General features: G+C 45.4%; 1 protein-coding gene across 3 annotated transcripts in view; it reads left to right on the top strand.

Annotated features, from left to right (window-relative positions):
- Positions 1-23,794, top strand: part of l(2)k09022 (HEAT repeat containing 1 homolog l(2)k09022) — a 102,046-nt gene that overhangs the window by 11,027 nt on the left and 67,225 nt on the right. For all 3 annotated transcript variants that reach the window (XM_075668905.1, XM_075668906.1, XM_075668907.1), the window contains exons 7-14: positions 1,430-1,530; positions 2,526-2,756; positions 3,349-3,456; positions 7,886-8,108; positions 11,363-11,455; positions 13,900-13,985; positions 15,956-16,149; positions 19,697-19,803. In XM_075668905.1, coding sequence (XP_075525020.1) covers positions 1,430-1,530; positions 2,526-2,756; positions 3,349-3,456; positions 7,886-8,108; positions 11,363-11,455; positions 13,900-13,985; positions 15,956-16,149; positions 19,697-19,803 — 1,143 coding nt within the window. The remainder of the gene's footprint in view (positions 1-1,429; positions 1,531-2,525; positions 2,757-3,348; positions 3,457-7,885; positions 8,109-11,362; positions 11,456-13,899; positions 13,986-15,955; positions 16,150-19,696; positions 19,804-23,794) is intronic.

The following is a 23,794-nucleotide window of genomic DNA, read 5'->3' as shown; positions in this document are numbered from 1 at the left end:
GAGTAGACAGAAAGGCACGAAGTGTGCAAGCACTACTCCGAATCAGGGCAACGCCTTTGATCAGAGTCGTCCGAACTAGAGTCCGATGACGAGTGCTTCTCGCTGCCCAGTCCAGAGGCGCGCGCGATCTCTACCGTTTTCAAATGGATGCATTCGGCAGTCACAGGCAGCGATCCTACACACAGCTCCCGGACGAACTCCGCGACCTTGCCTCCCAGTTCTGCGGTCCGCCCATGAAATGACATCTTCTGTTGGTTTGCTGCTTCTACCTCCGCCAGTACCGAATGCTCTTTTCGGATACTCCAAATCCGCACTGTGCCGCGAGGTTGCCGTGGGCTTCCGCGCACTCAATCGCCTTGTTCTTGAAGGCGACGGTGAATTGCCGTCGGCTTCCGCTCATTTTGAAACAAAATGTGAAAAAGGAGCCTTCAACCAAAATAACTTTGCGACAATGTAAACGCAAATTGGCGATGCCACAATGTCGCCATGCCGCGCTGCTGCTGATGGTGATGGCGGCTCTTTCCGCCCATTGTTGCAAGACTTCTGTAGTTTCTCTGCCAATGTCCGCTATATAAGACGAGGGTCGACTTTTCGCAATGGTGTTTTGAAAAAAAGTTCGACGTATATTCCGGTTTTTACGGTACGTACCATAATTACCCGGGTCTAACGTGCGCCTATATTCTGAGAAATTGGGTCCGAAAATTGCCTGCCCGCTACAATCAAATACGAAATCAAAGCCGAGTTTGCAGCGTTGGCAACAGCCTACAGTCAAAACCTTTCGGAGCGCTTGTAGCTGTGAATCGCACTAGGTGAATTGTAACTTCCAGGTGACGCTTGGGCCGAATCATTGGTAATAGGAACCTTATTTAGAGCACTTGCAGCCTTTTTTTTATTTTCAGTTTCCAAGCCATCATGCATATTGGGTAACTGCGTAAGCTATAGAAAGTCATGAAACAGTGCCTGCAAAATGTGCATGCGGGAGGACCCCTTGTATCTTCGTCGACCTCCTCTCGGCTCTAGACTTCATGAGTCACACTAAGACGGCAACCAGTGATGGATTGAACATGGTCCTCCGGCACCATATGGCAGGTAGTATTATGAAAAGACAGTCTTCAGTGGCGACATGCATCTGTAACATGTGGGTGCTACCGACAAGTGATTTCACATGGATGGTACACTGTTTCAATTTTTTAGACATTAAAACCAATAAGAGAAATGTGGCAAACTAGGAAGCTAACACGCATGATGCTACGGAAACTAAACAGGACTGGTGCTTCAGAGCGCAAGAGCTGGGAAAACGTAGCAAGGAGGAACATGTCATCTAGGTTCTACAGTAGCAAGTGCTAGCACCAGAAATCCTTTGTTAAACCTTTTGATTATGTGAGCCCGGTTAGGTTTGCACTGGTGCATCCTCATTTTTCCTTTCCAGAGTCTGAAACCGCTGAGCAACTCAGGCGCAAGCCTCTCAGGCGGCCTTCTGTGCCTGCTGGTGCTGATGACCCTGCAAGGCATCGAGGAGCTGCCCAAAGCGTGAGTGATGGAAGGGACCTCTTGGCTTTCTAGTGATTAAACGGGAGCACTGAGAAGTGGCTGTCCCCTACTTAAGAGTGCATGAGTTCATGCTCTCCATGTGAACAGTGTTTGCTTTGAGGGTGTCTGTCTCCTTGAAGATTTGATGCTCCTCGGCCACATATGTGACTAATCATCTTTGTCATATAGTAACTCGTATTGCCATACAGTTAGAGCAAATGTAACACGAGCCAACATGAAGGGGACTTAGCAGGTTCTTCTTGTGTCATTTCTGTGATACCCCTATAACACTTTTACCTACTAGCCTACCAATCGACTCTACTCAAATGTCATCTACAAATATGACAAAACAGACTTGCAGTCTTGTATTATAACGTATATCATAATTGTGCTGTAAACATAAGGTGTTTTCATTTTTCTGTTATAACATGCGGTGAGGTCAGTTCCCAGGCATCCGAGCTGTGCAGGAAACTCGAATGTTTGGTTTTTACTGCAGCGAACGTATACTCATATGCATTTCTGGGGATGTAGATTAGCAAAGGCGCATGAGGGCAGAAACGTGCAGAAGGAGGCTGAAAGGGGAGGGGGAAGGGTTACTATTGCATGAAGCAGTTTAATGGCACTCATTGCAGCCACATTGCTAGCCTATGTAGGGCCTGGCCTACTGCACTGTCCAGAATTCTGGTTTAAGCTCATGTACTATGATCACAATATGTGTTGTTAATTACATGATGTAATCTCCTTATTTCTTTGTTTTTTCTGAGTGATGAAAACTATCTTGGATAGCTCAAGATTACGGTAAACGGAAGACAATTAGTAACATCTGCCTGTGATATATCTGCCGGTGATGCATCACTCTTATTGTTTCTTAGTTTGTTTCAAGCTACGCAGAACGTCCTGTATGTTGAACTACTGGCGCTCATTTTGACCTTTCTCATCGTGCTCCATTTCTAATTATTCTCTCTGTTAACCTGTGTGTGCCATATCTCGCTCAGTTCATTTCAGGCGCTGGTCAAGCACAAGAAGTCGCTCGTAGCCGCACTCGAGGAGCTGTCATCCAAGCATTCAGTGTCGCCCGTCCTGAAGCCACTCCTAGCACAGCTGACCAAGTCCGTGCTGGGGTCACCCAGCAGTGAAGACGAGGATGCCGGCAAGAAGGCTGCAATCCTCAAGGCTCTAATCCAACTTGCCTTGTCACTGGAGAAGTACTCCGACTTTGTCGTCTGGTGAGCTTTGTCACTTGCACTATAGGTTGTGCTCCAGCGCTCACTATAGACGGCTGATCAGACAGTGGCCATCTTAACTTTCAGTACAAATATGATGAAATAGTCAAAGAAGACAACTTTGCTAGGACACATCAAATAAAAAACGATGCAAGCTACTTTGCTGTCCAAACAAGATGGTGGCTGATCAGGAAGCTTGCAAACTGTTGACAAGATCATTCGCTCACAGCAAAACGTATTCATGCTTTGCTATATGCTTAAACTGTAAGTTACATTCTGTTTTCCAAAGGTTTGCACATGCAAGGAGTTAAAACAGGGAGACGGTCTGTGCTTTTCTTAGCTTTTTCTTCTCACCGCAAGGTGTCTTCATGTCGCAGAAACATCTTCCAGACAATTCCAGACACATTGCATTACTTGGGCTTGAAGCTGTCCATGTAGATTTGTCTCCCATACTGCGCAGAATTGGAACACACTTGTAGAAGCTTTTCTGCAAATTACGTGCTCGAATAACACGCTGTGTGTAGTGAACTTCACATGCCGAACTGAACTGCAAGATGCTTTCTCTCTCTCCCTCTCTCTTGTGGGATTTGTGCAGCTTGTTCTTTGACACTTATATCGAGCTCCATGCAAGCGATAGCGGCGAAGCGGTGGATCCTGCGAGTGATGGAGCAGTTCTTGACATAATGAAAATGCTGCGTCAAAGGTGAGCATTTCTTCTGTGTAGCAGTTACAAGTACACTGGAACCCAGTTATTGCAACATTCAAGTGCCAAGAAAATCCCATTGTTATAACCGATAATTGTTACAACCGGGTCGCACAAAAGAAAGCAGAGGAGATGAACATTCAGATCTTTTAACTTAGATAGAAAGAGGTACGGTCGAGAACCCCCTTATATCATTATTGGTTTTAACAATACTTGGATGTAACAGTGAGCAGCTACATTTCACTTTGGACGTTTGTGTGTGTTTTGAGGTAAAATAAACTGCTTACTAGATTGTTCTCATGCTGCATTATTGGCTATAACAATAAAACCTGGCTACTGCTGGGTGTTTGCGGAAGAGAAAAGGAGTTCGAAATTCAGGAAAGAAAAAAAAAAAAACACGCCAGCCCTTTTATCTCGCACGGCATGCCTTCGTTGCCCCTCCCCCGTCACCCTTCCGAAGTCGGCAAGAAGGTGGGTGGGAGATGGGAGAGGGGCATAGGAGGCTCACGAAGGGATGCAATGCTAGAAGGTGTGCTGTGCAGAGTGCGTGCGCAGAGGCAGGTGTGACAAAAGCAGCCCCTTCCCTCCCCTCCCCCGAGGCAATGCGATGAATGCGTGCCTTGCGGGGTGCGAAGCGCAAAGGCAATAAGTGGCGAAGTGGTTCACGTTTCTTTTTCTGTTTTTGCGAGGATTTCGCATTCTTTTTCCTTTCAGTGCGTACTCCCAGTAACCATATTTCATTGTTATAACTGATAATGTGACATGGGAACATTGTAGTAAGTGGTTTATTGTGCCCTAGTGCACATACCAACGTTGATGGTGCATCGGCTGCTTATTGTTGTATTCAATATGTTGTTAAAATGTATCATTATAAGTGGGTTCGTCTGTAGCTTTTATCTTTTTGAATTTTCATTTCCAACGTCCTTACAAGATATGCCAGGTTTTCAAGGGTAGCAGGCGCCTAGGGCCAAAAACCGGCACTGGAAGGAATCCCGGCAGGGATGTTGCAAAAGCTTACCTGCCAGCTCTCCCAAATTTTTTATAAAATTTTTGCATTTGGTCTCGTTCTGCAGTTTTAGAAATGCCGTATCAAGTTTTGTAAAAAATAAATTCTATTAGAGAAAAAGCTCTTTAAAGGTGTTGAAATATAGGATGCCACTAGACTGAAAGAAAAACAATAAATAAAAGTTGCATGAACAAAATTAAAATGACCTGTGCCGCCCACTTTTGGCTGCCACATACTACTGCAAGCATAGCCTCCTATAGACCATAATGGTTCTTTATTGCAATAGCAATTATATGGACACTCCCGGGGAGGTATTCTGTAAGAATCCACCTAGTGGACTGTCCATTACAGCCGCTGCTGATTGGATGCAACTGTACGAGTGAGGAGGAGATGAGCGGCCCCAGCAAATCAGAAGTGGCCGAAACGGACAGTCCACTAGGTGGACTCTTACAGAATACCTCTCCAAGTGCATTTTTTGCCGTCACCATGGTGTTCCGTATGAAGCCCGAGGGCGATAACACCGTCGCTGCGCTTTATATGCTGTGTGTGCGAATGAAAGCATGTGAGGGAAACCGATGACTGCGGCTAAATCTGGAGCTTGCGTAGGAAAAAATGGAGAATGCGCCGTCTTCCGTCGCGTGAAAAGTCTCTTGAGGATGGGAGGGAGGGGTGGGGGAGGCGGTGGCATTGTGGCCATGACAGCAACTGTGCCTTTCGCAACCGGGCGCAAAGGGAACTGATGATCGCAGCTCAGTCTAGTGCGTCATATATGGAGGAAAGCGGCAACGCAGCGCGGGAGGGATGGGGGGGGAGGGAGGGCAGCTTTGACTTTGCCAACGACTACGTACTTTGCACGGCCTTGCGCGGTCGTGTGCACTGTATCTTGAAAGGAATCTGCAGATGGCTCATATTCATGTGTGGTGTGTTCTAGCCGCTCTTGCGTTGAGTTGATGGATGGCATGAAGGTCGCTTTGCTCGTTGCTGCTGTTGCACTTGCTCACACCAGCGCTTTGACAGCAAGTGTCCACGCACATTGAGTGTGATGTGTTCATATTTGCTTGTGCAGGTAGACACCATGCTTGTTGATTCAGTTAGTGGACGAATGTTTCCAAGTTTATACTGCCGTTGAAACTACTATTCTTACTTCGTATAGCTGTCTACTAATTTGCTATTGCAATCGATGCTTCGCCTTTCGGGCGAAACTGTGACTTTTTTTGTTTCACACACACATTTAGAGCAAGCGCATCTTGACTACTGTTGCTATCTGTCAGCACAGCCTGCACAAGGGCTTTGGGTTTGTGAGCACCTGGGGTTTCTTAAGGGGCCCTTCACCAGGTCTGGCCATCTTGAGCTGACAGGCGCAGCATATACAATGCGTGCTAACGACCGTGTCTGCGAAGTATTACATTGCTACACACTGGGGAAAAAGTTGACATTTCAAACCAATTGCCGTTTGCCCTCCTCTCCGTGGGCGCTGCGGTCCCAGCCGGAGAGGTGACGTATATGCGCAAGTGTGTGTACATACACGTATGTGCTGTGACGTAACTCATAGTGGTGCACGACTTCGAGAATTCTTCAAGGCGACATCTGTTATTTGTATAATCTGTTGCTTCTACAGACGAATTAACCTTTAGAGAAATAATAAAACACACAGATCTAATGTCTGCGTTTTTCTGATTTACTTTGTACCGTAGCAAGAGAGATGTACTTCCTCTTCGTCTTCTTGCTCCCACGTCGTTCAGTTGCATGCGCAGACAGCAAAGCTATGTCATTTTGTACCATCTTCCAGCGTGCGATCGTGCTCTGTTATCCGCTTGTGTCTGTGTCGGTGTTCGCATAGGTCTGATTTATACCACTAGTCAGGTGTTCTCGTGCACAGCAGCCAAAATTGTGAGCTGTGTGAAATGAAACAAATGCAACAGCTTGCACCCAACACCATTAGCGGAAGTTGCTGTGCAGCAAAAAAAGCCAGGAAAGAAGGCGGGGCCCGTGACATGTGTCACGCGATCTTCCAGCTCCTGTATGGGAGAACACAGGGAAGGAATTTCGTTTGTGGTGTCTAGACGGGGCAAGTGGAGAGAGTGCTCGCTTCCTGAAATCATGGGTTCGTGGCGCTGAAATATTTCTATCTCGACTATTAACGAACCAGTTTGAAGAATTCTCATAGTTGAACGCTCCTTAGAGTGTACCTAACAACTCCTAGTGTATAACAAAATTTCTGTGTGACCTGGTGAGGGGTCCTTTAAGATGCGCATAAATCTGATGGGGTCGTGAACCTAAGTGCATTAGTATCTACCTAAATTTTTCTTACTGCCCCTCCCCTTTGTCCGGCTGTCCAGCTGATGACACTGTGCTTGGCACACTATCATGCACAAGAAAAGTTTGGATATCTTGAAAATGCATGCCACGAAATCTGCTATGTACTGTATTTGCACAATTCTAATGCGCACCTTTTTTGAATAAAATGTATGTTCAAATTTGCTTGTGTGTTATGATCGTAACTAATTCTACTCAAAATCAAAAACGAAACTGATCTCTACTAAAAAAAAAGTGCAATGCAAGGTAGCTAGCCACACTGTTAACAAAGGGTTTGCTGAAGAAAGTGATACTCTGAGCCATCGCAAGATTGCTTCATGGTACGTGGAATGCCCTCCTGCAGACGACGGTTATGCGAACCTTCCAGAAGTGTAGAATTTCTAATGCATTAAATGGAACTGGAGGTTACTTGCTGGGGTCGGTAGACAGTGAAAAGGAGGTGTCGTCGGACTCCGATAGCTCCTAGCCGCTAAGATTGAGCTGTATGTGTGTCCGTGTGTCTTTGTGTGTTCCATAATATCGTTTCCACACAGTATGCGTCGACTCAGGTTTCGTTACTTGATGTGTGCAGTAGAACCGGCGCCAATTTATCTTTTTGGATATTTGTGCGGTAATCTAACTGTGCGGTACGATTGGTGGTGCAAATGTGGTAGTATGCCAAGATGCCAATAGTTCTTTAGCTGGGGCATGAAATCAGAGACAGGGAAGCTTGTTTGCTTTCTCTGCTTATACTTATTCATTTTGTGCTAGGCAAAGCTGGCAGAATCCTCAAAGAGCACCAGTGGAGCCTTATACTTTGTCTTGATACTATTTCCATGCAGCAGGACCCAGACTCACTGTGAGGCTTGCAAATGCAAATGTTGCAAGGGCAGCAGGGCAAAACACGATAACAGTGCACAATGATGACGAGGCACAGTTGGATACCTTCTAGATGCATTTGTTGTTCTGATTGGTCAAGGCACCTGTAGCTCCCACAGTGCTGCACAGAATTACTGAGGCAGAGTACAGCTTAACGTGTTTGACCTGAGTATTACCCAGAGAAAGTGTGTAGAGTGACCTGCGATACCATCTTGTGATAATGCACATTGTCTTCTGGTTTGCCTTCAGGTGTCCTGACGAGGTGGACGCCTGCCTCGAGCGCCACCTGTGCGGCGACAACGAGCAAGCGCGCCTGGCAGCAGAGCAGCTGACCCGCACCAGCGCCTTTGGTCGGGAGCATGCCCTGGTGGAGGCCACGGGAAGCGCTCTCTTTCTAGCATTGAACAGTGCCAGCAAGCACCACCGAGTGGCAGCCGTACGTGAACTGGTCACCGCTCTCCAGAAAAAGCAGGTGGGTGACCATGTTAGAACGCTTTAGGGTTTCTCATTGTAGTGGACATTGAATAAATAACAAAGCCAGATATATATATATATATATAGCTCCTCTTACTAACACGCTGGCTCACTCCCTATCTTGCAGATAGGTGGTACGGTAAATATCCCTAATTTCATCTCCGGTTAATTAGATTTTTCGGTTAATTCTATCTCGACTGGCTCTCATAGATGTTTATGGGGCCAAACTTGCGCTATTTGGATCTTAAAATTGGCCTTCGTTAAAATAGTTTGAGCTTGAATGGTCAGCGTGCTTGTACCTGACCACAATGGTGAACCCAGTCGCAGTCCCTTTAACGGCATAGTCTGTCTTGGTGGAGCTTAGGGGACAGTGAATACGTCAAACACGCCCCATCCCCTGCCAAAAATGCCTATTTTCCGACTACCGTAGGAAGATTTTAAGTAAACGGTAGCCCATAATGAATGATTGCATTATTTACCCTATTCTAATGGCTTCGTTTTTTTTTCTCCACTGAAACTGGTCCGGAAATTACCATTTCTTTTAAAATCATTTCTTATATTGAACAATTTATAAACGCTGTAAAGCTAAATGGGAACATATAGCAAAAAGTATGATTATGTCGAATAAATATAGCAGCCACTACCGGTATATTGAACTTCAGATAGTGCGAAACTGTCCCAGAAGTTGGCTTTCATGCGTGGCGGCCAAGCAAGCTACCAACACTCCCTTAAACTCGTATAGCCCGACTTCGCCTGTGTGGCTCTGGCACACTGCTGTCGGCCACTCCCCTGAAAAATGTTATCCCTGTCTGCCCTGCAGTGCTCGCTCACACGGCCAATCAGGGTTCCTCATCGTGGTAGCTTCATATTATTTTGTTTCCACATGTTGCCTTTACTTTTGCGTGATGGCTAGCGTGAAGTGGCTGTATCGGCTGTTCACTCCAAAGTTAAATATCATCGAGTCAAGCCGGGGGGGGAAAAAAAAAATATGACGTCGCCACACAGAATCCTGGGCTGGCATTGAGAAGGAAACAATCCAGAACTGGTTCCGTCATGCCAGTTTTTGCGTTTCTGGTAACAACAGTGAGATGTCTTCCGAGGAATGCAGTGAAGTTTGGAGTGAGCTGTCGGCATTTTCGCTAGCCGTTCACAAGCTACAGGTCGACCAGTTTGTGTATGCGAACTAAGCTGCCGCGACCACGGAAGAGCTCGAGTACGAGGACTTTGTTGGCGACATTGTGATCTGGACATTCTTGAAGGGAACCCAGTGAGGACAACAACTCGGATCCCATGGCCACCTGCTCCAACGTGATGCACGCACTCGCCCTGTTTGGGTGCTTCTGCGTGAACTTGGAAGGCTGAGGCTTGCAGCCTTCCACAGCTACAACGCAAAAAAATATATGCTCAACCAGGAAATGAAGTTCTTGAAGCAGAAGAAAATTCAGGAATACTGTATTTACTCGAATCTAATGCGCAATTTTTTCCTGATAAAACGGGTCCAAAAATTGCGTGTGTGTTAGAATAGAGTATGACCCTAAATCTGTGTTACCATAGTGCCATCGACATTTCAAAATGGCCGCCTAGTACGTGCTTCGAGCCTAGCCACCGTAGCTTCCTCCACGTGAAGTAGTATGTGTGCTTTGGTTAGTCCACTGTCCATCTTCTTGTTTTTTTCTGCGTTTGCTCTATGAGCATGTAAGTGCTAACTGCGAAGACACACCGAGCGTTTATCACAATGCCGCAATTAAAAGGAAAGTGATCACATGTGCGGAGATGGGTGGGAATCGGGCTGCATCACGGTCGTTCGGAGTTCCCGAAACTTCCATGTGGGACTGGCGCAAACAGGAGAGGTGTTCTACTGTGATGGCTGCAGCATAGGCATGGCCGCGTGGCCCCTATCTTGAAAGCGATCTGCAATGGGGACGCACCTAGACGCACTGCGCTGTGTTCTCATCGCTTAGTTCACGTTGAAGCAAGAGGCCGCATAGAGGTCAATTCGCTCGCCCCTGTTACTGCAGTTTCTTACTCTAGTGTCGTGATAAAAAGTTCCCGCAGTCATTGAGTGAGATGTGTTCATGTTTGCTTGTGCGTGCGTGGCACCATGCTTATTAATTTAGTTAGTAAGCAAATGTTTAAAACTTTATGTGGCTGATAAAACTTACTTTTTGTATAGCTGTCTACTAATTTGCTATGTATCGCAATCGATGCTTCGCCTTTCGTTTTTTTATTTATTGCAACTTTAGTACATTGGGAGTAAATCTTTGTTTCCCCAAATGAGAGAAAGTTCCATTTCTGTTTGAAATAATGAGGTGCGTAGTACTGTAAAGGACTTTTTTTTATTTAGGTCACGGGAAACAGGTGCACATTACAATCGAGGGTGTGTTTCTTTTTTGCCCTTTTTTGGTCACAGAAAACGGGTGCGCGTTACAATCAAGGGCGCGTTAAAATCGAATAAATACGATTGTTCGTGCTAGGGTAATCCAAAAATAATACAGTTGTCACACGGTGGACTTTAGATAGCGATTGGGCTTCTGCCAATTGCGATCGAATTTTTCAAGTCGTAATTGGCTCCTTTGCTGTAGCTGTGGGAGCAAGCCAATTGTGACTGAGCATTTCGATCCAGATCAGGCTCGATTGCGATCGAAAGTGGCTGTGGGGCACTGGTGTGAGTCAGCTTTGTCAATAAAGTGCCGTTACAAATTGTACGTGCTTTTTAGTTGTCCATTTCTTTAAAAATTCTACATCAAATTATGCAATATATCGAACTAATTTGCATTTTCTTTGAGTTCTGTATGTGCGTGTTTGTGAGTTTTGTATGGGCTGTAAGTTGCTGTTTGCTGTCAGCACATGGTGCTCTGTTGGTAGAATCACAAGCATACTATAAGGGTGTTTCTTCACTTCAGTAAAATCGGTTGGTAGTCTTTTGTAGGTTGCACTGTTTCTGTCCGCATTTTTATGTAATGTTCCTTTCTTTCATTTGCGCAGTAATCTCCTGTGGTAATGAACTAACTAGTTTTTCAGGATGTTCCACTCAGAAAACCATAATTGCCTCTGTGAAAGGAACTGTTGTGCCATGCTGTTGCTACGGTGAAACACAGCACAAGCTGTGTTCTGCTATAACAGTGTCATACAATACCATTTCATTTTATTGCTGCGAAAATCTGCAGCTTTGGTCTGACATTGCCGCAGACTATGCATACTTTTTTTAGGTTCCCGGCCAGGTTGGATGTAAAGCTGTTCTCTTGCATGCAGGACGTCGATGAAAAGTTTGCTAGAGAATCGCTACGGAGCCGTTTGGCAGACACGGAGCCGGAAGTGGTACAAGCGGTGCTTGCGCTTGGCAAGGTTGGTGCCGATCTCCAAGTGGATCTTTGCTCACTTCTCTCTCTTATTTTTTTTTTTTTTTTTTTTCAACCTAAGCTTGCACTATAGCAAGTTAGAACATGCCAGCAGCAGTTACCGTATTTATTCGAACATAGGTCGACCTTTTTTTTTGCCGAGAAATGTTGCCCAACATGAGCCGTCAACTTATATTTCTTGACCAAAGAACCTCGACCTGTATTCGTGATCAAAGCTAGACAAAATGCCGAGCTCACAAACTTCCATCGCCGTGCCTGCCGTAAAGCCAGTCTGGAGATTATCAAGACTGGCTTTAAGAAATTCTGCGTATTCAACACAATCAATGGCTCCGAGGACAACGATGCTTGGGGTGCCAAGGGCGGCTGTGAAGCATCCGACCAGGACAACTTCTCTGGAACTTCTGACGAGGGTGCAGCTTGTGCCATCGACTAGCAAGGTTTAATAGCTGAGCTTGCAGTATAAAGTCAACGACCAATTTTTCGGACTCTCTAGGGAACGTAAAAACGTCCGAAAATTCAGGCAGTCCGAAAAGATGAATGCATGCAAAAAACACACTTTTTTTTTCTTTTTTTCTCGGATCTAGAGGTAAAGTGCGAAGTACCACGTTTCCAAAACCCTGCCAAAGCATCAGTGAAGTGGCTATAAAAAAACACATTCAAGAACTCTGTATGCAGCCGACTGCCGGTTTATTATGTACATGTGCATCGTCGGGCAGCCGGTTTTATTGCTGCAGTGGCTTGAAGAACTTGTTGATTGTTGTTTGGACGGCGTTCCGGTTGCATGCGATCATATTCACCTCGATCTGAGCAAGGGTCATGTCAGCACTGTACACCGATGAAAGAGTCGACAGTGCACGCGTCAACTCGGCGCTTGTAGGCGGCGCAGGCATTGGCTCCTCATTTTCAACGTCGGAGTCTTCTGAATCCCCCACAACCTGACTCCTTGCTCCATGCCGAACTCCTTGCTCACGTCAGCCTGCGATGGGCCGCTCACGACTTGATTAATAATGGCGGCTTTCTTCATCGTTAACCGACGATACTGCTTTCCGCGCTTCGATACCATCGGCGAGGACGACGAAGATGGAGTGGGGGCCATCGAAGGCAAGCGAAATCGTCAAGTTGCGAACAAGGGAGTTCGCAGACGAGCGTCGAAGCACCTAGGCCTAGCGTCGCAGAGCACACTTGACACAACAGCACAACCACACACCACGCTAGCCAAAACGTGGCCTACGCAAACAAATGAAATGGCACCGCTCCGGAAACTCCGCCGGAGGCGGAAGCAGAAGTGCGGCGATGAACAGAGCCAGCGTGGCCAGACCACATCGGTGTGTGACAGCTAGATTTGGCTAGTTGTTCGAAGAGGTGATATGCTTCGGCTGCAAGTCGATTTCCTGCGCAGGGGCGCTGAGTGAGGATCCAAAGGACCTTCCGTCGCGTCAAAAAGTCCAGAAAATTGGACGGCGGAGGGCTCGAGCGTCCGAAACTTCAGATGTCCTTGTACATTGATTCTATGGGGCTCGTGGCGGTGCCGCGAAAACGTCCGAAATATCAGGCATGTCCGAAAATTTGGGCGTCCGAAAATTCAGTCGTTGACTGTATAAAGATATGTCATGTTCTAAGTTTTTCGTTCTAGTAAGACGTGTTGACCTATGTTCGAATTATAATTTATTATTTTCCGGCGAGTTCAATATACTGTAGGGGTCGACCTATATTCGGGTTCTACCTGTGTTCAAATAATACGGCGCTTTTGCTAGTGACCAGCGGACAAGCCATTTTCATTGGGTAGCAAGAAAGGTGATCAATAAACAGCCTTCTGAATTCTCATTCTGTTATCTCTAAAGTAAAAGAAACACCTCAACTATAACAAAACATGCTGTTGGTATCTAGCTTTCTTTCTGTATTCCTAGCAGTGGGAGATAACCATGCAAGACAAGATTTTCTTTCTGTACATTTCTTGCAAGCTTTTAAGCTCGCTTCCTACATCTACAAACACCATGGCTTATTTATTGTGTTTCAAGCACACTGGACACCATGTATTGTGCTTTTAATTTTCTCATGTTTGCTAGCTTGCTGTGGCAGGCTGTCTTGCGTCGTCAGCATTAAAGCGTCCTTGGCATGTCTTGGTGAGATATGTCTCGCTAGAATAGCAGCAAAGGGAGGTACTGCCGGATGAGTTCGTTAGCAAGTCGGCAGTATTGACAAAGCTTTCTTTCTTAACAACATATTTAATTACATCACAAAATTACAATCACAAGAAGAACTACAAAACGTGCGTAGGTGCATGTCACAGGTGTTGCATGCCTATTTGTGCTTTGTTCATCATTTCATTTTCAAGCTGTGCTATGTTCTTGGCAGCTAGCCCAACAAGACATCAAACCTTGCTTTGTTTTCTTTACCCTTGCCTCCGACTTGTCTCCCTCTGTTTTCTAGGACCTCTGCAACTTTGTGGAGCAAAGCTTTGTCCTTAGCATCCTGAGACGAATCCTGTTTGAGCCCGCGGAGGACAGCAAGAACTGGTGTGTGCCTGCTGTTGTCTTTGCCCTCTCTTGTCATAGGTGTGGCTATGGCATTGCACTAGGCATGCACAGTCGCGAGCAAAAAGTCTAGAGACCATAGATGCTGCCCGACATCGACTTTCCTTGTCAGCCTAGGACTAGTGGCAAACTTATGTACCCTCTGTTCGCTGTAATAAATAGAGATATTTTCACTTTGCGTATAGCTGTGCCAGACGAATTTAAAATTGGTTTGCTGATGCCTTCGTCTGTAGACTTTTGCTCTCCACTGTACGGCAGCTGTTTTTTTTTTTGCTTAAAGCCTTATGGGCTGTGGTGTTATTGTGTTGTACAATGGAGTTTAGGATTTCCAGCTTACTGGTAAGCAGTCGTATGTGGGGTGTACATTCTGTCTACCTCAACCATGACTAGGGCAAGTAATCACAAAGGAACTGAACCATGAGAAGGAAAGGTTTTACTTGGGGTTGCAGTGCGTTTGGTTGGCGTACTGTCATGAACAGCAGCTTACTGAATTATTTGAAAAATATGCTATCACAGTACTTTGGCAGTTAACAGCTCACAGTAGCCGAATGATGGATTCTGTACTTGCAAGGAAGCTCTGAATTGGGCAACATGTGCAGAAAAGATAAATGATAGGCATAGCACCAAGAGGTGTAGTACAGATAGGACTCAAATGAAAGTGCTACTAGCTGATATTCCAGTCAAGATTACAGTGAACATGCCATGCTTAGCTGAGAAGGTTACGCAATGCATAGAACAGATAAATGTCAATCTACCTAAGTGATAATAGATTCATAGGGAAGGGAAATGGTGTAGAGCCTGACTGAGAAGTGGACGGAGTGACGTTATCAGGAAATGTGCAGGCACAGTAGACTCAAATTATTTCGACTCCAATTAATTCAATTGTTCAGTCAATTTCATCCCGAGTGAAGATTCCGGCTGGCGCCCATGCATTTCTACAGGCCCATACATTCAATATTTAGGTACTAAAATAGGGAAAATTCGAACTTGACCAGCCAGCATGCATGTGCCTGATCCCTATGGCGCCTTTCTTTTTCCAGGGAAATTGTGCGCCGAAAATTGCCTGCGCGGTGCGATTGAACCAAAACTGCATTCCTATCGGTTGTATGCTTTACCACATAGTTACCTTGTACTGTGGTGAAGCTTACTGTGCGGTGATGCTGACTGTAGGAAACCGGTAGCCATTGTGCAACACATAATAGTCTTGCCCATCTCTTGCTAAAAAGTTAGGGGCACATTAAGTTTCTACTTTGTTTAGGAGCTTTAATGTAATTTCTGTTAATTTGCTACTTCGGACACACAGAAAGTGGGCATGCGTTTGATTAGGGAGCGAGTTAAAATTGGCCAAATTTGCCAAATGAATCAGCAGTGTTTTGGCATTTCTTTCTGCATGTTGCTAAATTCGACCCGACAGGTTGAATAACTAAATAAGTTTTGTCGGTCTTGTTAGGGCTGAATTAACAGAAGTCAACGGCATAATGTGTCTACGGTTGAAGCAGGACAAATGCAGCGACATTTCCTGGGTGAGGATTTTGACCCGCTGTGGACTTTGTTTTGCTTGAACAAGAAAAGCTGTGCATTCAGTAAATGAAGTTGCTCTTCTGACTCTGAGTACTGGGAAATAAGGCAATACAATGTGGCATTGCGTTTCATCGTGGTGCCTTTTTCTGCCCTTGTCTCTAGTGCCACTTCAGCATCACAATAGCCCAACAAGCCATCCAGCGTAATGGTGATGACAGGATGGGCTTGTTGGTCAGACATTTTGAATTGGGACATGAAATGTAGCGCAGCACCAGGACATAGACACAACGTGAAGCTGTCGTTTCTTGTGTCCATGTCCTGTGGTAGAGCTACATTTCATCCCAGTTCCAGTGTAATGTGTTCCGATTCTTTTGCCGGCTCTAGCATTCGCCAACTCTAGCCCCTGAGCAGACTCCTTTGTATTTCTGCAGGTTTGACCTTCGTACCCGAGCATTGGCATTTGTGTGTGATGACTTCTGCTCTGTTGTGGACGAGGGTCAGCTGCTGGCAACACTGCTTCCCTTTCTAATGCCAACGAAGAGGTCAGAGGTGTCACTTGCCCGAGTGGCATATGCGAGTCGAGCCCTCCAGCGGTTTCCGATGTTTAAGACTGTCACCACCGACAGTAAGTACCAAAGACATGTGCAATGTGACGGTTATCACTGTTTGGTGGCTTTGGTTTTCTAGCCTTAGACAGTCTAGACAGATTGTTGACAGAGAGCAGGCAGCCACTATACTTTTTTGAAAAGGAGGCATTCAATAAACTATTTCACAAAACAATAACTGGCATGAAACTGTGCTATCTTAGACCCTTGTTACTAAATTCAACAACTACAAATAATACATGAAAGTAACAGTGACTGCGTGTAACTGCAGATTTTTTTTATCACGTCCTAAGCCTTAGTGATAGCAAACTTGTGTATGCTAAAAGTCGTGTATCCCTTAAAAATGGTTCTTTCTTAATGTGGCCCTGGGCTGCCAAGCTCAAAGTCGTGGGTTCCGTAGCAATCCTTCATGACTACTTTTAACTTTTGATGGAGGCGAAATGCAAAAATATGCATTCTTGTCAGTTGTGACAGAGTAATACCCCTGTCAGACTGGTTGTTTTAATGTAATTTGAATAGAATGGCATTAGCATTGAATGACATTATTCAGTTACTACACAGTGATATTTAATGCCATTTGAATCGAATGACTTCTTCAATCGAATGAGTTTGAGAAACTCATTCGGCTTCGCACTCGAGGCAAATATATACTATCAACCTAGAGACAAGGCAAAATATGACATTGAACGTTCATAATTTGAGAAAGATTCATGTAAAGAGGTAATTAATTTTGCCTGGTTAAAGGCATCTGTTATTTTAACTAGAGAAAATCTGTAAGGCAGGCTTTCGCAAAATGCTTTTACTCTCCACCTAACAAACGTCTGACGGCCACCACTTTACTAGTCGGCCGTACCGTAAACAATCAGGTGCCTGTATGCACGTTTTTGCTGTCTTGAATTGCATCTGTATCTATTTGACTATCGAGCCTCTTCCTCTGATTAGTATGCTTTGCTCGCAATGCAAAGCACATATCAACTAACTGCTTCACTTACTGCAACTGAGTGTCGTCGTTCGGCGCTGCCATGTCAGTCATATTGTGTTCAATTTATTGGCTATTGCTACTAAGCTGGCCAAGCCTTGTTTTTGCTTATAGTGGGCAGAAATTTTAGAATTATAAGTTTTATATGCATGTTATTTCAGTGAAGTGATGCGCCATATTTATATTAATATAAATAGATTGACTCTTCAGACATTCTACACATACCTTGCTATACTTTTCTCACCAGCTTTTTTTTTTTTTTTTTGCGATGGTTGCCATTGATATCATGACTGAATGACATAAATTTTTCCCGAGCAGCACCAACGAATGGGTCGAATTGCATTTGTTGTACCAAATGTCATTTGGATCTAACGAGATTAAAATGTCCAGTGTGACAGGGGTATAACACATTGAAGTGGTTGAAGATATTCTTCAGTTCCTTAGTTTGGTGTTCAGCAGCATGTAGTGTAGCGTTGAGATGTAAGTCGGTTGGTGAGTGAGTCAGTGTTCATCAACAGCCAGTCAGTCAGTCAATCAATGTTTTACAAGTAGACATTGTCATGTACAACTGAATCGGTTACTTAATGTGCCCAAACATGGACCACTAGACTCTGTCCTACACTGAAATTTTGAGAGAAAATATTGCTACCAGTTGACAAATTTGTGTTGACAGTGCTTTTTGGCTAGTGCAAAGCAATCTGTTTTGCGCAACTCCACTGAGCAATACCTTGTGAACCACAATGGGTGCTCATTGGAAACAGTTTTAAATGAAACATGGCTTGGCTTAAATTGATGCACAGGTTTTATTAGAGGCTTCAAGTTTGTCGGTATGTAGTTAACCATTCACATAATACTGGAGATGTGGACAGGAGCAACAGTGCCGATGACGCCATCTTGTGAAGTTCAGTGCACAACCAGAGTGCACAAAACTATCGTTACAATGACTGTTTATGCGCTACTGAACTGCCGGTGTATAAGCATCAGCACCAACATAAGCATTCATTTACGGTGGCCCTTTTCGTTCTGTGGTAGCGGTTATGCAACCCAAAAATATTTTGAAAACTTTGTGGTTGAACAACGCACCACTAGCTGTCGCTACCACTTCTGCTGCTAACATTCATGTCTTCAGTGTTCGGTATGTTGGGCTAAGCCAGACGGCGTGGAATAGAACCCTGGCTGCGGTGGCCACACTTCGATGGGGGCAAAATGCAAAAACGTCCTTGTACCCTGGGTTAGGCGCATGTTAAAAAACCTCAAGTGGCCAGGTTAACGCGGAGTCCCCCACTGGGTGTGCCTCATAATCATATTGTAGTTTTGGCACATAAAACCTCAGAATTTAATTTAATTTAAATTTCGGTATGTTGTGGTTGGTCATATGTAGGGGTGTGTGAATTTTAGAAGTTTCGAATATGAATGGAATTATCTTTGCTATTCGATTCAGATTCGGTTCAGGAATTAACTGTTAGAAATTGTCAAATTTTCATTTATTTCAAATATGTTAAGGGTAACAGCAATTATTGGAGTTTAAAAGGAGAGGGAAAGATGAGAGTCATTCAATGTGAATGAATTCTCAAATTGAATATGAATTGAATAGTCTTTGCTATTCGATTCGTATTTGATTTCACAATGCAGCACTATTCCTCTCTGTTGAATGTTCATTCGTTCTTGAATGCTGTGTAAGGGATAACAGTTATTGGAGTCTCAAAGGAGAGAGAATGACGATAGTCAGTCGTTATAAATGCCTCACGCTTAGGCAGCCTATGTGCGAATTCCCTCCAGTTAGGCAAGTTGGTTTCTTATTTGACCATTCGCACATTGCTTCCACCCATTTAAAATAATGTGCAGCACTGTGGTCTCACACTTCCCTCCTTGAACGAAATAAACACTCTACATGTAACAGGTGATGTGATGTTCTTTACCAATACTGCCATTTTCATGATGCATCAGATACCTGAAAGCAGTTTCAAATTTACAAGCTCCTTAGTTGACCGGACATCCTTTTGTGAACGGCATTACACGCATTTAATTATGTGTGTAAATAACCCATGTGAAAAATGTCAATAAGCATCTTGTTTTACCAAGAGGGTTCCATGCCAACTACATTTCACTGCGTTTAGAAATAAAATAGTTCATATTCAATTCGATATTTGGAGGTCGTTCTTCTGGAATATTTGTATTCGGTTTGGAAATTTCACTATTCCAACAACCCTAGTAATATGTACACGAGCAGGAAAGGACTATCTTTTGCTGCAGAGCAGTTTTATTGCTGTTCAGCTGGCTAGACTTGTTACACAATGAGAGTAACATTTCTAAAGTACTCTCCTCAGAAATCTGGCTTATCAGAAGATAGTGTGCAAAACTTGTTATGTGCAGTGTGGCTATTTAATACTAACCAAAGATAACTCTTCAGCTTACAAGAAAATTTGGCCTGGTTTAGTTCACCTGAAGGATCAGCATGATGATAACATCTGCAGCCCTATTCAAAACTTGTAATAGGGTCTGTGGTTCACCACAATACTTTGCCCATTGAGGAAAAAAATGTACGCTGAGAATGCCAGAGTGTCATTTAACGGTTGACTTGATTTCAGAGAGAATGACGTCTGCATTGGATGCTGAGGACCTAGACACCATCACAGAATTGCTGCTGGCTGACATTGCTGAGGCTGTTGGGAAGATTGACCAGCCTCTTGTTGTGGTGAGTAGCAGCATTTGACTTTTCACAGCGCTGGGAAATATTTTTAGAAGGAACATATTGGTGCGATAAGCTCCACTGCAGCAATTTTGATCAGCAGTATTTTAGAGTTATTACTTGAATCCGCGCATAGCTTTTCTTTCTTTCTATTCCCATGATGACTGAAGTCACGGAGTCAATTCGTTGCACTGTGGAAAAACAGCCTTTGGGTACAGGTTGCTTCTAGAGTTGGGCGAATACTTGAACATCCCGAAATGGAATGTAATAGTCAAAGTTTGAATACAGTAGAACCCCACTGTTACGTTCCTCACTGCTGCGTTTTTCCCGGCTGCTGCGTCGCTTTCATCCGGTCCCAGTATAGCTTCCATAGGATCCAATGTATAAGGAACCCCGCTGTTACGTAGTAGCTGTGGAAACGTTCCCGCATGATGCGTCGCAACCTGAACCCGCCTGGGCTAAAGTAGGCAACGCGCTCCAACCGCCATTTTGGCTTTTGACAAGTTTTGACCGGGCTTGGCTGGGCTTGGCTATTGAACTGGCTGCAAGGAGCCGCACGCCAGTTCGAGAGGCCGCCACTAGGTGGCCATTCGTGAAAAATGCTATGACTATCATCACTGTGATTACGGTCACCGCATGGTTTGTTAGGCGGGTCGACTCACGGAGGAAGGAAACTCGGGAGAGGCCCTGACGTCACTCTTCGGGAAGCTATAGCTAAAGAGAAGCCGGAAGTTGGCGTTGCTCTGTCTATCGGGCCAGTTCTCCTCTCTTGTTTACATTTCTCGCGAAACCACGCAGCGCTAGCAGCGCTGCGCACAACCGGGCTGCCCGGACGCGCGCGCTCCGCAGCAATACTAAACAAACGTTAGCACGTTAGCATGATTACGCCAAAGAGGGCAAAATTTCCTGCGGATATTCATTCGTCCGTTGCCTGGCGCGTTGATGACGAGGAGCACAAGCCGCATGATGCCGGGGAGTTGCCAAATCCTAGCTTTGGAGAAGCCGTCGCGGCTCTGGACCCCCTCTGCAGGTACGTCGCACCTCACAGCGACGCTGACAGCAATGCGGCCTTCCAGGCTATTGAGAAACGCGTGGTGATTTCTAGCGAGCGAAAGAAATGGCAAGCCACCATTCTAGACTCTTTTTAAGTCCTAAGCGCGCTATGTGGAAATACCGTATTTATTCGCGTATAACCCGCACCAAAATGTGAAAAAACGCGTTTAAAAAGTGGGGGTGCGGGTTATCTGCGAATTTTTTCCTTGGGAGGGGGGGGGTCGGCTTCACCGCAATGTGCGGCAGCCTCCCCGTGTAGTCCGCCATCCCCATCGTCATCGACGCTTGTCAAGCCGATGAAGGGCCAACGAAAGGCCAGCATTGTTGAGCCTCGCGTTAGGCGCTGTTTAGTGTACTTACCCCAGTTTGCACTGTTTGCCTGCTTTGTTTTGGCATCATGAGTGCGACTCGACGGCAGTGTTTCACAGCGAAAGAGAAGCTAAAGATTATAGCCGCTGCCGAAGAAATCGGCAACAGAGCTACTGCAAGACAGCATGACGTCGACGAGTCGTGCATTCGCGACTGGAGGAAGAAAAAAGAGAGTCTCGAAGCAACGAACCGGAACAGGCGAGCGTTTCGGGGTCCGAAGACTGGCGCGTACCCCCACCTCGAGACGCAGCTTGCGAAGTTCATTGAGGAGCAGAGAAGTCGTGGCCACGCTGTTTCGACTGAGATGACGCAAATGGAAGCCCTGAAGTTGGCCCGGGAATTGAACATTCCACGTGAGTTTCGTGCAAGCCGTGGATGGCTTCAGCGCTTCATGCGAAGACATGGATTTTCTATGCGGCGGCGAACAACCATGTGCCAGCGGCTTCCTGAAGCCTACGAGGAAAAGTTGTTGAACTTTCAACGATATGTGATCGCACTTCGGAAGGAGCACAGCTATTTGCTGTCTCAGGTGGGAAATGCTGATCAAACACCTGTGTACTTTGAGATGCCGATGGACACGACCATGGAAAAAAAGGGCTCCAAATCAGTCAGCGTGCTGACCGGCGGAAATGCCAAGCTGCGCTGCACAGTCATGCTATGCGCTTTGGCTGACGGCACGAAACTGCGCCCGTATGTGATTTTCAAACGCAAGACGCTACCTAGCATTCCACTGCCCCCAGGAATCGTTGTGCGTGCGGAAGAAAATTCGTGGATGAACAGTGGCCTAGTCGGTGACTGGCTTCGAGTAATCTGGGAGCGAAGACCAGGTGCCTTGCTGGCACGCCGGTCGATGCTCGTACTAGATTCCTTCAGAGGCCACTGCACTGATGCGGTGAAGGCTCGCCTTGCCGAGACCAGCACCGACCTCGTCATAATACCTGGCGGCATGACGTCCATGCTACAGCCACTCGACGTGTGCCTGAACAAGCCGTTCAAGGCACACGTGAAGCGGCTGTATGCCCAGTGGATGGCCGACGGCATGTACGCCCTCACACCGACGGGACGCGTGCGAAGGCCTGATATTCCATTGCTGTGCCAGTGGATCGTGGATGCGTGGAAAGCGATACCGGCCGATTTGGTGCGCAAAAGCTTTAAAAAATGTGCGATCAGTAATAGTCTGCATGGTTCCGAGGACGACTACGTCTTTGAGAGTGGCGATGAAGCCTCGGATGGCAGTAGTGAGAGCGGCGACGATTAAGAATCGGATAACCAGTGACGTGGTGGCGGTCGTTTGAATAAATGTTCTGAAAACGAAATGATCACTGAGTGTGAGTTGCATCTTTCTAGCGCTCATTTTTTTTTTCAGGTAAACGTGCGGGTTATACGCGAGTTTTTTTTTTTTTTTTTCCCGCCGAGTTCAAAGTTAGGGGTGCGGGTTCTACGCAGGGGCGGGTTATACGCGGGTAAATACGGTAAATTGTCTATAGTTGAAGCTGCACTTTTTTCATTCATTTTCGGAGCTTTCCTCACTGTTGCGTTTACCCGGCTGTTACATTTTTTGTCCTCGGTCCGGTCAAAAACGTATGAACGGGGTTCCACTGTAATTTGATTTGCAAATCGAATATCTGCTGATTCAGTTTTTTAATGTTCGATATATTTGGTTTATAGACCCACGCAGTGCCACCCGTGTCGCATGTTGCGTGCGCCGTAAGGACTGTTATGCTCGGTGCTGCCTAAGCAAGCGCTTCACTCGTTTCAGCTCATGCAAATTAGACGTGACCCTCCAGATTTCTGAATATTCACGGCGAACCTGACAATGAAACTGTGCGGATGGCTTCTGCTCTCTACCATAGGCGCCCGCTACGCACAGAACGGTAATAGAGTCACGTGATGCGCAGTCCTTTTGTCTGTCGCGTAGACTGGCCTTATGATAACCCACTTGCCGTAAAGTTGTGATAGCCCTTCAGTATTTTGTAGAAAAACTGGAAAGCAAAACACTGTGCAATAAATAAAGGATTGTGCACGACATTGGTTCACTGCTAAACTGAGAACCTCATTGGTATTCAGTACAACAGAACATCACTAATTCATTAGTTTCAGAGGCAAAAAAGAACACTTGGTTCTAACAGAAATTTTGTTTGTAAAAGCAACATATTTTCCAGACCGTCACATTATAGAACTGAGGTGTAATCAGTGCTGGTATACTAATTTGGTGATTCCTTTAGTAAGAGTAGACTATACTGTATTTATATTGATTTCTATGCACTTAAAGGCAAATATTAAGCCAAGCTAAAGTGATATATTAGTGCTCGAAAAACTCTAAGGCGTCAATATTATCATGAACAGAGCCTTAATAATTGAGAAACTGAGGTAAACACAAAACGTGATTAGAGACTCCCCAGGGATATTCAAGTACTTGACCGATGACGAAAGCACTCCTCGTTAAAATCTTGTCATTATTACTCAACCACTCAACCACTCAAGACAAGATAAAATGCTACTTGTCCAGTTCCATTTCCTCTTTATGAAAAAAAAAGAACGAATTGAAATTACCCTTGACAACGATGGGGGCGGT

This window comes from Dermacentor variabilis, chromosome 9 (assembly GCF_050947875.1).
Source record: "Dermacentor variabilis isolate Ectoservices chromosome 9, ASM5094787v1, whole genome shotgun sequence".
NCBI lineage: Eukaryota > Metazoa > Arthropoda > Arachnida > Ixodida > Ixodidae > Dermacentor > Dermacentor variabilis.
The sequence above is the reverse complement of the archived record's forward strand: the minus strand, read 5'-3'. Positions and strand labels throughout refer to the sequence as shown.